Source organism: Acinonyx jubatus, chromosome C2, assembly GCF_027475565.1.
Source record: "Acinonyx jubatus isolate Ajub_Pintada_27869175 chromosome C2, VMU_Ajub_asm_v1.0, whole genome shotgun sequence".
Classification (NCBI taxonomy): Eukaryota; Metazoa; Chordata; class Mammalia; order Carnivora; family Felidae; genus Acinonyx; species Acinonyx jubatus.
Genome location: NC_069384.1, coordinates 129,081,447 through 129,094,461, shown reverse-complemented (window position 1 = coordinate 129,094,461; position 13,015 = coordinate 129,081,447). Strand labels below are relative to the sequence as shown.

General features: G+C 42.7%; 1 protein-coding gene across 2 annotated transcripts in view; it reads right to left on the bottom strand.

Moving 5' to 3' along the window:
* The window catches only part of CPNE4 (copine 4), a 598,316-nt gene that overhangs the window by 24,056 nt on the left and 561,245 nt on the right, over positions 1-13,015 (bottom strand). For both annotated transcript variants that reach the window (XM_053221448.1, XM_027061847.2), the window contains one exon: positions 2,938-3,071. In XM_053221448.1, coding sequence (XP_053077423.1) covers positions 2,938-3,071 — 134 coding nt within the window. The remainder of the gene's footprint in view (positions 1-2,937; positions 3,072-13,015) is intronic.

Sequence of the window (13,015 nt, the reverse complement as noted above, 5' to 3'; positions counted from 1 at the left end):
ACACACATACATGTGTGCGTGCTTGGCGACTCAAAGGGGAGGGAATGGGCAGTGTTCTCTCTTTCAGAGGCATAGAGACAGAGTGAGCTGGCAGGACTGTCTTCTGGCCTTAGGACCAGAAATTTGTGGAGAAGCTTCCCCTTCAAGGCACCCTGAGAAGGGCTTTATGCGTCTCCCAAGCTGTTCTACTTCATTGATCACCTCGTAATGACCCCTTAGCAATGACTGTACAAGGCAGAAAGAAAACCCTTGGCTGTCAGAGGCTGGGAGCAATTTCTAAGGCTCATGGGGATTAAAAACCTCTCTGTCTCTGCAGGAGGGGGAACGACGCCTTCTGTCAGTTTTTATTCAAGTGTTTCTTTTGAACATCAACCTCAGTGACTTTGATGTGAGAATAAATTAATTCCAAAGCCCCAACTTGAAATTTCCTGACTCTGCCTGTCTATTGTCTATCCACCCACGCAAAGGAGAAACTGCAGAACCTTGTCAGTTTTCAAGTGAGCGGCTTGCATTACACATTCTTCCAGGGAGTCTCTCAAAAGAGCGCCTGGGCTTTTCAGTTCTTTTCTTCCTTAGGCATTTGCCCCTTTTAATGCTGAGCTGCCTTCTTTATATGTATACGTATATGTATATATGTACATGTATACGTATATGTATACATGTACATATATACATATACATATACGTATACATGTTTAGTTCCACTGAACTGTGGAAACCTGATTTTCCTGGTCAGATGGGCTGATAACTTCACGATTTTCCTTTTAAAATTTTAAAAAGAATCATTTACAGTAATTCTTTATGTAACCTCTAAGGTATAATACCTTACTTTTATGTTGAATCTGTATTTTTGAGTGAATACTAAATGCTCTCCAGGCTTTGCCTGGCTTTTATATTATAAGAGGATAATAGCTCTAAAAGATGTATGGGTCACTTGGATTGTATCTGCATCCTGCATGTGAAGTAACCAGGAAACAGGAAGTTCAGCGGTTTGTTCCAGATCATCCTGTAAATCTGCTGCAGGACCGTAGCCAAGGCTCTGGGCATTGGCATCTTAGTTTCTGGTCAAACCACCAATTTTCTCTTTGGAATTCGTTATTATACTGCCTTCTCCCCTAGAGTCTGAGTCAATTTTATTATTAAGCAGCATGTATTTATAGTATTGTATCGAGTGTTTTACCTACTTTATCTCTTTTATGAGCATTTCATGATTTAAAATTATTAAGAATCCTGAAGATACATCCTCTCCCTTCTTTCTTGCCTCTTATGTATATACTAAATCATGCACTAAATCATTCATGTGCATGTTAGGAAAAAATGACTGTTTTGGTATCTTGGGTATGGCTGGAGAAGTTTCTGGCAGTGGGGAGGCAATTTGTCAATTTTCTCTCTTCTTGGTAGAACTCTCCATATGATATATACCCTCTCTAGGAATACTCCCTGTATTTGGGCCAAAAGAAATCAGAGCTGAAATTCAAGTTGTCTTCACAGTCGATACCTCGGTTAAGTATAAGAAGTATCACTTTAACAAAGTAATTTAAAATGCTATTGCCCTCTGTTCTAACTGTATAAGAGGGCAAGTGTCAGCAAAGGCCTGAGTGTTTAAGGCTGTGTGATTGTACTGGATCTGTTTATTCATTCCCCAACTGCCCTCACACCCAGTTGAGTTATTGAAAATAACCAAGCCGAATGCAGAGATTCACCAGCAGGAGGACACAGATGAGATTTTTCCTATCCCTCTCCTGTTGGTTTCTCTGCACATTCTGGTCACTAGATTGTCTCATCCCCTCTGGTGCCTGGGGCAAGGGGTTTTTAATATACCTACCACTGGTTATGACACTAGAAAGAACAGAAATCATGCTGTCCCATAAAATTTCTCTGAAACTAGAGGACAGAGTCACTTTCTTTATTTTCCTTATTTAAAGGCTCACTTTATTGCTTCTTATTACTAACTAGCCTTGTTTTACAAACACACTAATGACTCAACTGAGATGTATCCATATTTATATTTATATTCGTTCTACCTCAAAGAACCTTCTTGAACATGTGAACAACTTCATCTCAACCTGGAAAGACTGGAAAGGCAAAATAAATTCAGTTTAATGTAATTTATGTAAATCACAATTCTCTTGGTGGGAAAGGTCAATATTTACCATCAAGGAAAAATAACTGTAGTACCAATCTGATCTCAAAATCATGTTATCTATATACACACATACAAACACACATATACACACACACTTCTGTGGATGGGCACACACATGTGCACGTGGGCAGACACACACCCTCTACTAATGTTACCAATAGCTCTGAAGTCAGTGAAACACAGTGATTAGGAGCTTAAACGGTAGGAGGAAATAGATCTCAGTTCAAATCCTGCCTCAGGCTGAGTGACAGTGCACAGCTTAACCTCCCTGCCCAGCTTTCTTTCCTCTTCTGTTAAACAATACCTACAACATAAGGTATAATGTGAGGGTTAGATTCAAAAATGTCCAATAAACCAGTGCTTCTCAAACTCCAAAGTGCACACAAATCATCTGGGAATCTTGTTAACATGCAGATTCTGATTCAATAGGCCTGGAGTGGGGCTCGGGATTCTAAGTTCCCAGGTGGTGCTATGCTGCTTAGTCCACGGCCCAAACTTTGAGTAGCAAGACCCATTCCGAAACTTCACAAGATGGAAAGTAGTTTTGCAAGCCACATAAGAAAGCTGAGAAAGGATATTTTGGTTTTGGTGACCCAGGTGAGCATGGCATGAACTCAGCTTCTCTAGGTGTGGAGAGGATAAAATTTGGGGTCAAGGTTCTGTTCTGTGGCTTCATGAGCCCAGTATGGGTAACTGCTGACTGCACGTCTGTTTTCCTGCCAAGGATCATCCAGGGACCATCAGAACCCACAGAGAGATGATAAGACCTGGGACGACCGGAGGTCTTGTACCTGTCATAGTCTTGGCAAATCTCACCCACAGCCACCAAGGCTTTCAGGTACTCGTTGGGTTGGTAAGGGTGGATGTAGTGCAGGGAACAGCTGTTCCTGGGGTCCCCATTTGAGGCAGTGAAATCTATAGCTACCTGGAAGAGAAAATAGGAAAACAGGTAGGTTTAAAGTGAATGCATCTGGTAGGAATTGTGACCAGCCACACAAAAGACATGGCCAGGGATGGGAAAAGCAGCACATCGCGTACCCTGCCAAGAAGGAAAGTGAGAGAAGTTATTAATCTGGTTGAGGCCATTTCTGTAGTCTTCCATTTTCCTCTCCCCCAATCCCAAAACAGAACTTGAGATTGACATGGAGGTTAGAAAGCCCAGCCACTGCTGATCCACGTTGCCAGGCAGCAAGAGGAAGGATGGAATATCTGCCCCTCAGTTCATAATTCACTAAGAAAAGAGTCCTGTGTTCTTCAGGCAGGACAATTCCGTTTGTGAGGCAGAGGTAAAATCCCTTAAAACTACATTCTGTGTTAAAGATGTGGTCTATAGAAGAACGCCATTGTCATACTTTCGTGTGCAGCCAGTTGCAGAGAGACGTGTTGAAGTGGTTATAATGAATTTTTTGCAAGAAGCAGCTTTGAGTGAGGCATTCAACGAGAAGTCCTGCCTATACCAGAGAAGAAGCTGAATGCTATGGCATAGTCGGTGGGAAGCAGAAAAGGGAATCCTCTGCCTTGTCACCAAGGAGATATTATCTTTGAACTTCTGAGATTTTTTCTGACCCCTGGCATCATTATCTAAATAAAAGTTGACCCACTTAACACTCTTAACATCAACAAACAACAAAAGGCTCAAGCCTGGAGAGTGCTAAACTGAGAAGAAACATTTCTTCTGGTTTCTAGCATCATTACCATTTAAATAAAAGTTAGCCCAGCAAACACCTCTCAAAAAAACCAAACCAACCAACCAACCAACCAACCAACCAACAAACAAAAAAACTTTAGCTTGGTGGGGGGTAGAGAGAAAGGATGGGGGAATTAAAACAAAAGGAGTTGTAGTAAAAGACAGAGATGTTCCTGTTGTGTCTTCCCTTTCTCTTCAGGGCTCAGCTGATTCCACTTACTAATGACAGAGAGGCTTTATTTTCTCTTATAATCTTGCAGATGGGAAATGCTACATGCATATTATTTGACAACATTCCATTATGACAAATAATTGGAATATCCCATTGGGTTTATTTAGGGTGGATGTTATTTCTGGAAGGACAGAGAAAAGGTGCTTTGTGTTCTGTTTCTGCTTCTGAGAGATCAGCCTATAAGAGTAAGGTTGACAGGGGAAAATGTCAGCCACACCTTATACTGTAATGCTGCAATCCAATCCACATGACTAGAAGAAGAAAAGCAATAGGCTACCAGGAGTTCACTTACACTCCCCCCCTTTTTTTTCATGAAGTTATTTCTTATCATCACTGATTTTGTTTCCCCTTTTCTTCTTCACCTTTCCCAGGATTATGTTGAAAAGAAATTTAAGCAGGATGCAAATTCTATTTTTGGAATAACCAGATGTTTTCAACAAGAGAGTACCAGCTGATAAGATGCTAATACTAATAATGTTTCAAAAGGAAAGGTCATGTGCAGAAAAACTACAAGGTGCTTTCCTACCCCTGAGATGCTCTTACTTTAGATAACAAAGGGGAGAGGACTAGCCCTTGTTAAAACCCTACTCTGTGTCAGACACTGCGCTATCTGCTTTCCAGGTATTATGTTATTTTATTTTCATCAAAGAACTCTGGAAGGCAGAGATTGTTATTCCTTTTCATTGATGAAGACCCTGAGGCCCACAGGTGATGAAATTTCCTGGTGACGGAGCTGGGTTCACACCCCAGTCTATACGGCTCCAAAGGCTTTTCCTCCATTATGCCACTATAGACCCCAAAGAAAACATAAGGCTGTGGCTAACATGCCAAATTGTCACATGGGTATGTTTATGACTATAAAGAATGGAGAGGATTTAGCCTGGAAGTAGGGACACTAGCTACAAGGCAGCTAGAGTAATTTAGGAGAGAATGGCCTTGAATGAACAGCTGTTTATAATCAAAACAGTTGTAAAATGTAGAAATAGGGCAATTAATGTGTGTGTGTGTGTGTGTGTGTGTGTGCGCGCGCGCGCGCGTGTTTATGATGTTCTTCATCAAGGATCACCACAATCCTTTACCTATGCTTCTTGAGGCTGAAGTTGAAAATTGTCCTGTGTGTTGATTACCTGAGTGTCAAGGGTATTCCATAATGAGAAAAACATGCTGGTGTCTTGATATAAAACCAGAGAGTAGGGGCGCCTGGGTGGCGCAGTCGGTTAAGCGTCCGACTTCAGCCAGGTCACGATCTCGCGGTCCGTGAGTTTGAGCCCCGCGTCGGGCTCTGGGCTGATGGCTCAGAGCCTGGAGCCTGTTTCCGATTCTGTGTCTCCCTCTCTCTCTGCCCCTCCTCTGTTCATGCTCTGTCTCTCTCTGTCCCCAAAATAAATAAACGTTGAAAAAAAATTAAAAAAACAAACAAACAAACAAACAAAAAAACCAGAGAGTAAAATCAGGTCATATAAACACCAGAGGGAGAAAACATCCATAAAGAAAAATGACAGCTCAGGAAACTTAAATGTCCCTCTTATCCTCCCCAGGCATGGGCAAGATCCTCCAAGTATGCAGGCACCAAGTGGCAGCATGCAAGCCCAGATATAACACCCGAATGGGTATGTTGTGTTATGGGAAGAAGTGTGTATAATGTCTGGGTGAACATACACAGATTTTGGCAACAATACACTTTAAAATAAAGCCACACATCATAGGGTTGGGACCAAGGGAAGGAAGGTAAGACTGGTGACGAGGGTGTCAATTCAAGAAGGACTTCATTCCCAGCTGACCCTACATTTGCACAATCTTGAGAGTGATTGCCTCTTTTTAAATTTTGCATTGTAGGCGCCTCTCTACTCTTCTGCTTCTTCATTCTGGCCCTATTTTGTCATTTCATTTCTATCAACTCTTCATCCCCAGGCTTGGAATAATTCTGTTATGCCTAACAAACTAGTGTGGGGCAGAGGTGATGGTGAGAAGGGGATTGTGACCAGAGATATTAAGGATAGAAAATGAACAGGATTTGGTGACCGACTGATGCCAGTTAGAGAAAGGGAGTAGCCATATTTCTTTGGAAATGGAAACGACATCTAGAGGAAAATGGAACCACCTAAAGATCACTGTTAGAAGGTTGGTGTTGGGCTGCCTGCTCTTGGTGGTGCTGTTTAGACATACAAACAAGCCTGATGGAAATTTTAATTTTTTTTTCTGTAGGCAGACCTTTGCAGGAGGTGGGGGCAGGGCTCCACTTTTCCCATGGGGATGGCCCCAGTATCTGTGACAACCACAGAGGCCATTCTAGCTCTGGAGACTCTGATAGAGCTTTGGGAAAAGGTATGAACTTAAAAATTACATGGTGAAAAAGGAAATAAATCAATGATCCTTACCACCCACCCCTTTCTATAGTTCCCATTCCTCATAACAAAAATATTTTATCATTGACTAGAAAGCAATGGACAGTCTTAAGTACACAGCAGCTGAAAGATTTGTTTCCCTGGCAAGTGATGGTTTCTAAAGTCGCCCTGATGAAGCTGGAGATAAAATATCTTCGGGAGGTGGCCTTCTACCAAGAATTCTCTGTGCTCTTTAAGTTAGCATTAGTGGAAGGAGAACAGAGTGAAAGGTTAGATTTATTTTAAAAAGCAACAGGGAGGCAGTGAAAGACGGGATTAAGTTGAGAAATAAAAGCAAGGAAATGACTGAAAAATGCCAGTTTGTGGAGGTGGCTGCTGACGCCTGCTTCCTGAATGCTGGTGAGCTTGCAGAGCGGCTACGTTTTCATTTTCTGATATGAAGCATTTACGAAAGCCTGTGGTTCTGGTATGTGCTCCAATCTTCCCAGCAGGCGGTCCAAGAATAGGCACCCGCCCGTTGCTCTCCCCTTCTGCCCAGGAGGCCTCGCTCATCATTAAGCAGAGCTGTGGAGCAGCTTTGCAAGACCTTGTAAAGTAGGAATGTGAAATTTTCCCTCCATTGCCACCAAGTCCCCAGTGCAGAGCTGCTTCCTGGAAAAGGCTGGAAGCCAGTGATGAGCATCTATCATTGGACATTTTTAGCTTCTACACAAAACAAGCCCACTCCTCAGATTCCCTTCTCTGCCTGTGATAAACAAGCCATTTGAAACCTCTTGGGTGTTTTCTTTTTTTTTTTTTTAATTTTTTTTTAACGTTTATTTATTTTTTGAGACAGAGAGAGACAGAGCATGAATGGGGGAGGGTTAGAGAGAGAGGGAGACACAGAATCGGAAGCAGGCTCCAGGCTCTGAGCCATCAGCCCAGAGCCCGACGCGGGGCTCGAACTCACGGATCCTGAGATCGTGACCTGAGCCAAAGTCGGACACTTAACCGACTGAGCCACCCAGGCGCCCCCTCTTGGGTGTTTTCTAAGCGAGGCTGCTGGGAACTAACCTCTGGTTAGTTGCCTAATCTCTCTGCAATCAACGTGCAGTCAACCTTTGCCATATCGTCTGCTGGGGCAAGAGATTTGTTTTTTGCTTGTTTGTTTTATATTTGTATACAATTTGGATCTGTAACAATAAGCCTTGTAGGTGGAGATACCGTTCAGTCTGAACCATTTCTTAATTGACAGATTAAACTCTTGTGCTTTTCTACCTCTTCAAAGAGCCACTGTGGGCAAAGAAATAGGAACCTAGACCTGATGGAAAGGACTCCTGAGGTCACCCCGTTCATTTCCTGCAGACTGCAAAGTATTCCCCTCTTCAACCCAGGGCTCATTCTCTTTTCTCAGAGGTCTATACCAGAGTCCACCAGTGTTTAGTCTGGAATATAAAGATGTAAAACTTAAACTGGGACACAGTGTGGACATGTGTTAGTGTTGGAAAGATTTCCTGAGAAATAGGAATAGCTGGCCACCTTGTAATACGTGTTCTTTTTCTTTAGGCTGAAGGTTAATATGGGAGGAGCCACATTCAGCTTATTGTAGCAATATTATATTGCCAAAATGTAGACTACAAAATCAGAGATAAAGGAAAGCAACATCATCCTTAATGTTAAAAAATTAGAAATAATAAAAATGGCCATCTGAAAATATGAAAAAATACATTTTTGAGGGTCACCTGGACCACTTGAGAATCTGATACAAGATTTATATCCAGTCTCCCAAAAATGCACATACCTAATTCTGCACACAATTTAGGGAGGTCAAGGATGCCGCCAAGGACAATCATCGTTCCTCAAGGATTCCACTGGCAAGCAAGTTATGTTTTGTTTTTCTTTTCCTTTCTAGGTTTTATCTCTCTCTCTCCATATATATAAATATATAAACATTTTACCTGGTTGTAACCATAGGGTGGCTCTGCTTTACATTCCTTTTTTTCACTTAATGTTATGTCATAAACATGTCCCTATGTTATCATCAATCATTATAATCATTTAAAATGACTTTATCGTAGGGCACTTGTACCCCAATGTTTATAGCAGCACTTTCAACAATAGCCAAATTATGGAAAGAGCCTAAATGTCTATCAACTGATGAATGGATAAAGAAATTGTGGTTTATATACACAATGGAATACTACGTGGCAATGAGAAACAATGAAATTGGCCTTTTGTAGCAACGTGGATGGAACTGGAGAGTGTTATGCTAAGTGAAATAAGTCATGCAGAGAAAGACAGATACCATATGTTTTCACTCCTATGAGGATCCTGAGAAACTTAACAGAAGACCAAGGCGGAGGGGAAGGAAAAAAAAAGTTAGAGAGGGAGGGAGCCAAACCATAAGAGACTCTTAAAAACTGAGAATAAACTGAGAGTTGATGGGGGATGGGAGGGAGGGGAAAGTGGGTGATTGACCTTCAGGAGGGCACCTGCTGGGATGAGCACTGAGTGTTGTATGGAAACCAATTTGACAATAAATTTCATATTTAAGAAAAAATAAAATGACTTTATCATAATCCACCTAAATGAGTGCTGTAATTTACATACAGCTTATCCCTGAAAATCTGTTTTACAAAGTGCATCTTTATGCATCTGGGAAAGCAATAACTTTCAAAGGAAATGGTGAACTCTTCTACCATTTTCTTTCCAAACACCTTATGGTGCCTGTCTCTTCTGTGCTGTCTATAATTTTGTGTTTTGTGTGTGAAATTCTAGTTATCTAATTTTATTTTTGGCTGCTTTGCCATGTGCCAAACACAGTGAACTCCTCCTGCAGCCCCCACCCCTGCCCTCTAGTCTGTTCCACCTCCATCCACCTCCTCCAAGTCTGCCCTCTGACGGTTGCCCTCCAGGTCTTATGACCTGAGGATTTGCATGAGGAGATGGAATGTCCTCAAGAGCGCCCTTGACCTCCTGAAATTGCATGCAAAATCGGGTGTGTGCATTTTCCAGGGAGAGGATATGGATTGTGTATCAGATTCTCAAGTGGTGCCTCTGACCAAAAAAAGAATCATTGACTAGGGCTCTTTTTGGCATTGTTAATCTTGTTCACTCCACTGAGGCTTCTCTGCTTATGGTCAGATTCTAGCCTGAAACCTCCCCTATTTTGATACTCAAGTTGCTATCCTCCTTTTCCTCTCTTGCCCCATCTTGCCAAACTTTTTTTTTATATGAAATTTATTGTCAAAGTGGTTTCCATACAACACCCAGTGCTCATCCCAACAGGTGCCCTCCTCAATGCCCATCGCCCACTTTCCCCTCCCTCCCACCCTCATCAACCCTCAGTTTATCCTCAGTTTTTTAAAAAAAATTTTTTTTAACGTTTATTTATTTTTGAGACAGAGCATGAACGGGGGAGGGGCAGAGAGAGAGGGAGACACAGAATCTGAAGCATATCCTCAGTTTTTAAAGAGTCTCTTATGGTTTGGCTCCCTCCCTCTCTGACTTTTTTTTCCCCTCCCCCATGGTCTTAAATTTCTCAGGATCCACATAAGAGTGAAAATATATAGTTATAGCAGCGCTTTCAACAATAGCCAAATTATGGAAAGAGCCTAAATGCCCATCATCTGATGAATGGATAAAGAAATTGTGGTTTATATACACAATGGAATACTACTTGGCAATGAGAAAGAATGAAATATGGCCTTTTGTTACCAACCTTCTTGAATGAACAGTTCTTTTACCTTCTGTTTAGACCCTAACTTCTGGGTCTCCCTGTCTCATACTGCTGAAATTGCTCTTTCAAAAGGTGATATGTGCCTCTTTATCACATGACCCAGTTTTTTATTCTTCACCTTCTTGCATATGGGATTATTGCCCTTAATCTTTTAATATTTTCTTTCTGGTCATTTGGGTTACTGCCCCGTCCTGGACCTTTTCCTCTGGCATTTCTCCTCCTATGGGTTTCCCTTCTTCTCCTTGCTGCCTGATGGAGATCTTCTATAATTCCCTGAGATGCCTTTTCTCTGTTTTCTTCTCTCTGGCCATCTCATCCAAACCCATATGTGTGCAGCTTCTACTTCTCTCCTGAAACCTAGGACCATATTTATAAGTGCCATCTCGACACTGAGAGGCCTGAAATTACCTCCATCATGTCCAAAATAAAATCCATCATCTCGTCGGCGGCTCCTCTAGATTTCCATATTGCCGTGAATAGGATCACCATGCTTTGTCAGTCAGGCACAAAAGATCTGAGTCCTCTGGACTCATCATCCTCCCTTGCCTTCTGTCTCTTCATTGGATCGATCATAGGCCAAGGCTTATGGGACTCTCTTTCCACAGTGCCTCTCCTACTGTTGTCCTGCTAATTTAGCCTCTTCTTACTTGTCCTCAGGATGGTTAATCTCTTCTTGCTTCATCTCTTTGTTTATTTATTTATTTTTGACAGAGAGAGAAAGAGAGAGAGAGAGACACAGAGAGAGAGAGCATGCACAAGTGGGGGAGGAGCAGAGAGACAGAGAGAGGGAGACAGAATCCGAAGCAGGTTCCAGGCTCCGAGCTGTAAGTACAGAGCTGGACTGGGGCCAAACACACAAACTGCGAGATCATGACCTCAGCCAAAGTGGAAGTCAGCCGCTTAACCTACTGAGCCACCTAGGTGCCCCTCTGCTTGTGTTTCTTTCATAATTTCCTCACCACCTTCAATGCCTTCCACCAAACACTCCCAGATTTGGTTCCCTAAAGCATGTGCCCAGCTGCTTCAATGTCCTGCTCAAGATTCTTCTGAACATTCCCTTATCCACCATATTACTTCAAAATTAAAAGCCCTTCAAATTCTTTTTTAAAAAACTTTATTCATTTATTTTGAGAGAGAGAGAGAGTGCAAGCGAGGTAGAGGGGCAGTGAGAGAGGGAGAGAGAGGATCCCAAGCAGGTTCTGCGTTGTCAATGTAGAGCCTGACACAGGACTCGATCCCACAAACCGTGAGATCATGACCTGAGCTAAAATCAAGAGTCAGCCACTCAACCAACTGAGCCACCCAGGCGCCCTTGCCCTTCAAATTCTTAATCCAAACCACTTCTCCAATACTCCCCTAAATATACCCCGTTTATGCATATTAACCCAAATAAGGTTTTGGTATTTATCATTAGGCTATATGGATGCGTAAACATTTAAGTTCATAGGATGCTTTTTGAAGCCAAAACTAGTATCATACTTATTCATCAGGTTTCTTGTTTTTCCTCATCCTTCCCTCTCCTTTAAGGTTAGGGTTTGATCCATTGTAATTCAATAAAAGTACCTAATACACATCAGCCTGGCACCTGAAGGGGAAGATGCTCCACTTTTGACATTCTTAAGGTAGAGTCAAAAGCACCAGGCACCTGTGGAAAGTGCAAAAGCTTTCTCTCAGCCCCTGTTTGTAAAGTGTACTGGCCAGGGTCTTAACGGGAAACAAATGGCCCACTCAGAAGGGATGATCCAGGAGAGCTTAATAAAAGGACAATTCAAAGAGTTTCAGGAAGACTGAACTGCTAAGGGAGGGAGAAGGAGCTGGAGCTGAGAAGTAGTGGTACATACATTAAGGTGGTACCTCCTCAGCTGGGGAGGATCAGCAGGGGTGAGAAAGGAGGGGATGGCCAGCCTGGGTCAGGCAAGCCACGTGGACGCAGGTTGTGGAGCTAGGGACCCTGTGGGGATAAACTTCTGGTGTTCATGGGGGCTGGTTCTTTGCAGCACAACTCCAAGGGCAGAGCAAGCCCCTGAAGGTTGAATAGAGTTGTTCGAGTGCATGGAATCTATAGACTCCAAACCAAATCAATAGTGCTCTCCCTTGAAAACCTATAAATAGTTTCCTGAATTGCTCCTTTGCCTAAGACTGTGGGACACTATTTCCAGGAGCTCTCCTATATGACATTGCTGGTGTCTCTACCTCTATGTGTATACATCAGTGCGACAGTGAACCCATAGGACAGCTGGAGTTAGATGTGTGTGCTCACGATGAACATGTTTGCTACTTTCTGTACGTGCCAGTATGCATGCAGGAGGGCTGGGTGGGTGTGCCTTAGACTCTAAAGAAATGACCAAATTCTATAATTAGCCCATACCTATTCAGGAGTAAGTGAACCATGCCCCAAGTTTAGAGAAGATATAGGCAGACCCTTCTGAGATTAGAGGATAGGCTTCTAGCTAAGGAGAGGTCAGTCTATAAAACTACCGCTTTTCTCAACCCCTTGCAGCTCCTTTTAGTCCTTTGAGTACTGCCGTCCCCGTCCCAGAAATACACTGGTCCTGTCTACTCTCTTGGGCTCAAACCTGGACAAAAAATTTAAACCCATCTGCCTTGCTTTTCTCACATGACTGATCCAGTCAAGGGAGCTAAACAGGGCTGACCTTCACGAGTACACATCTGCAAGATGGGGAGCAGAAGCTGTTCAGATTGTTGTTCTCTTGTTTGCCGTGTTGCTTTCCCATAGGTTTTAGCAGATCTATCCTTGCCATCTGGGATCCTCTTTCTGGAGGTCACATCTGTCCAACCCTGGGAGGGTTTTGAATATTAGGCCACTGAAAGTAAGTTTTTCAAGGGCAGATGGATTCATAAGCTTGGCCTACCAGGCACCTTAAAG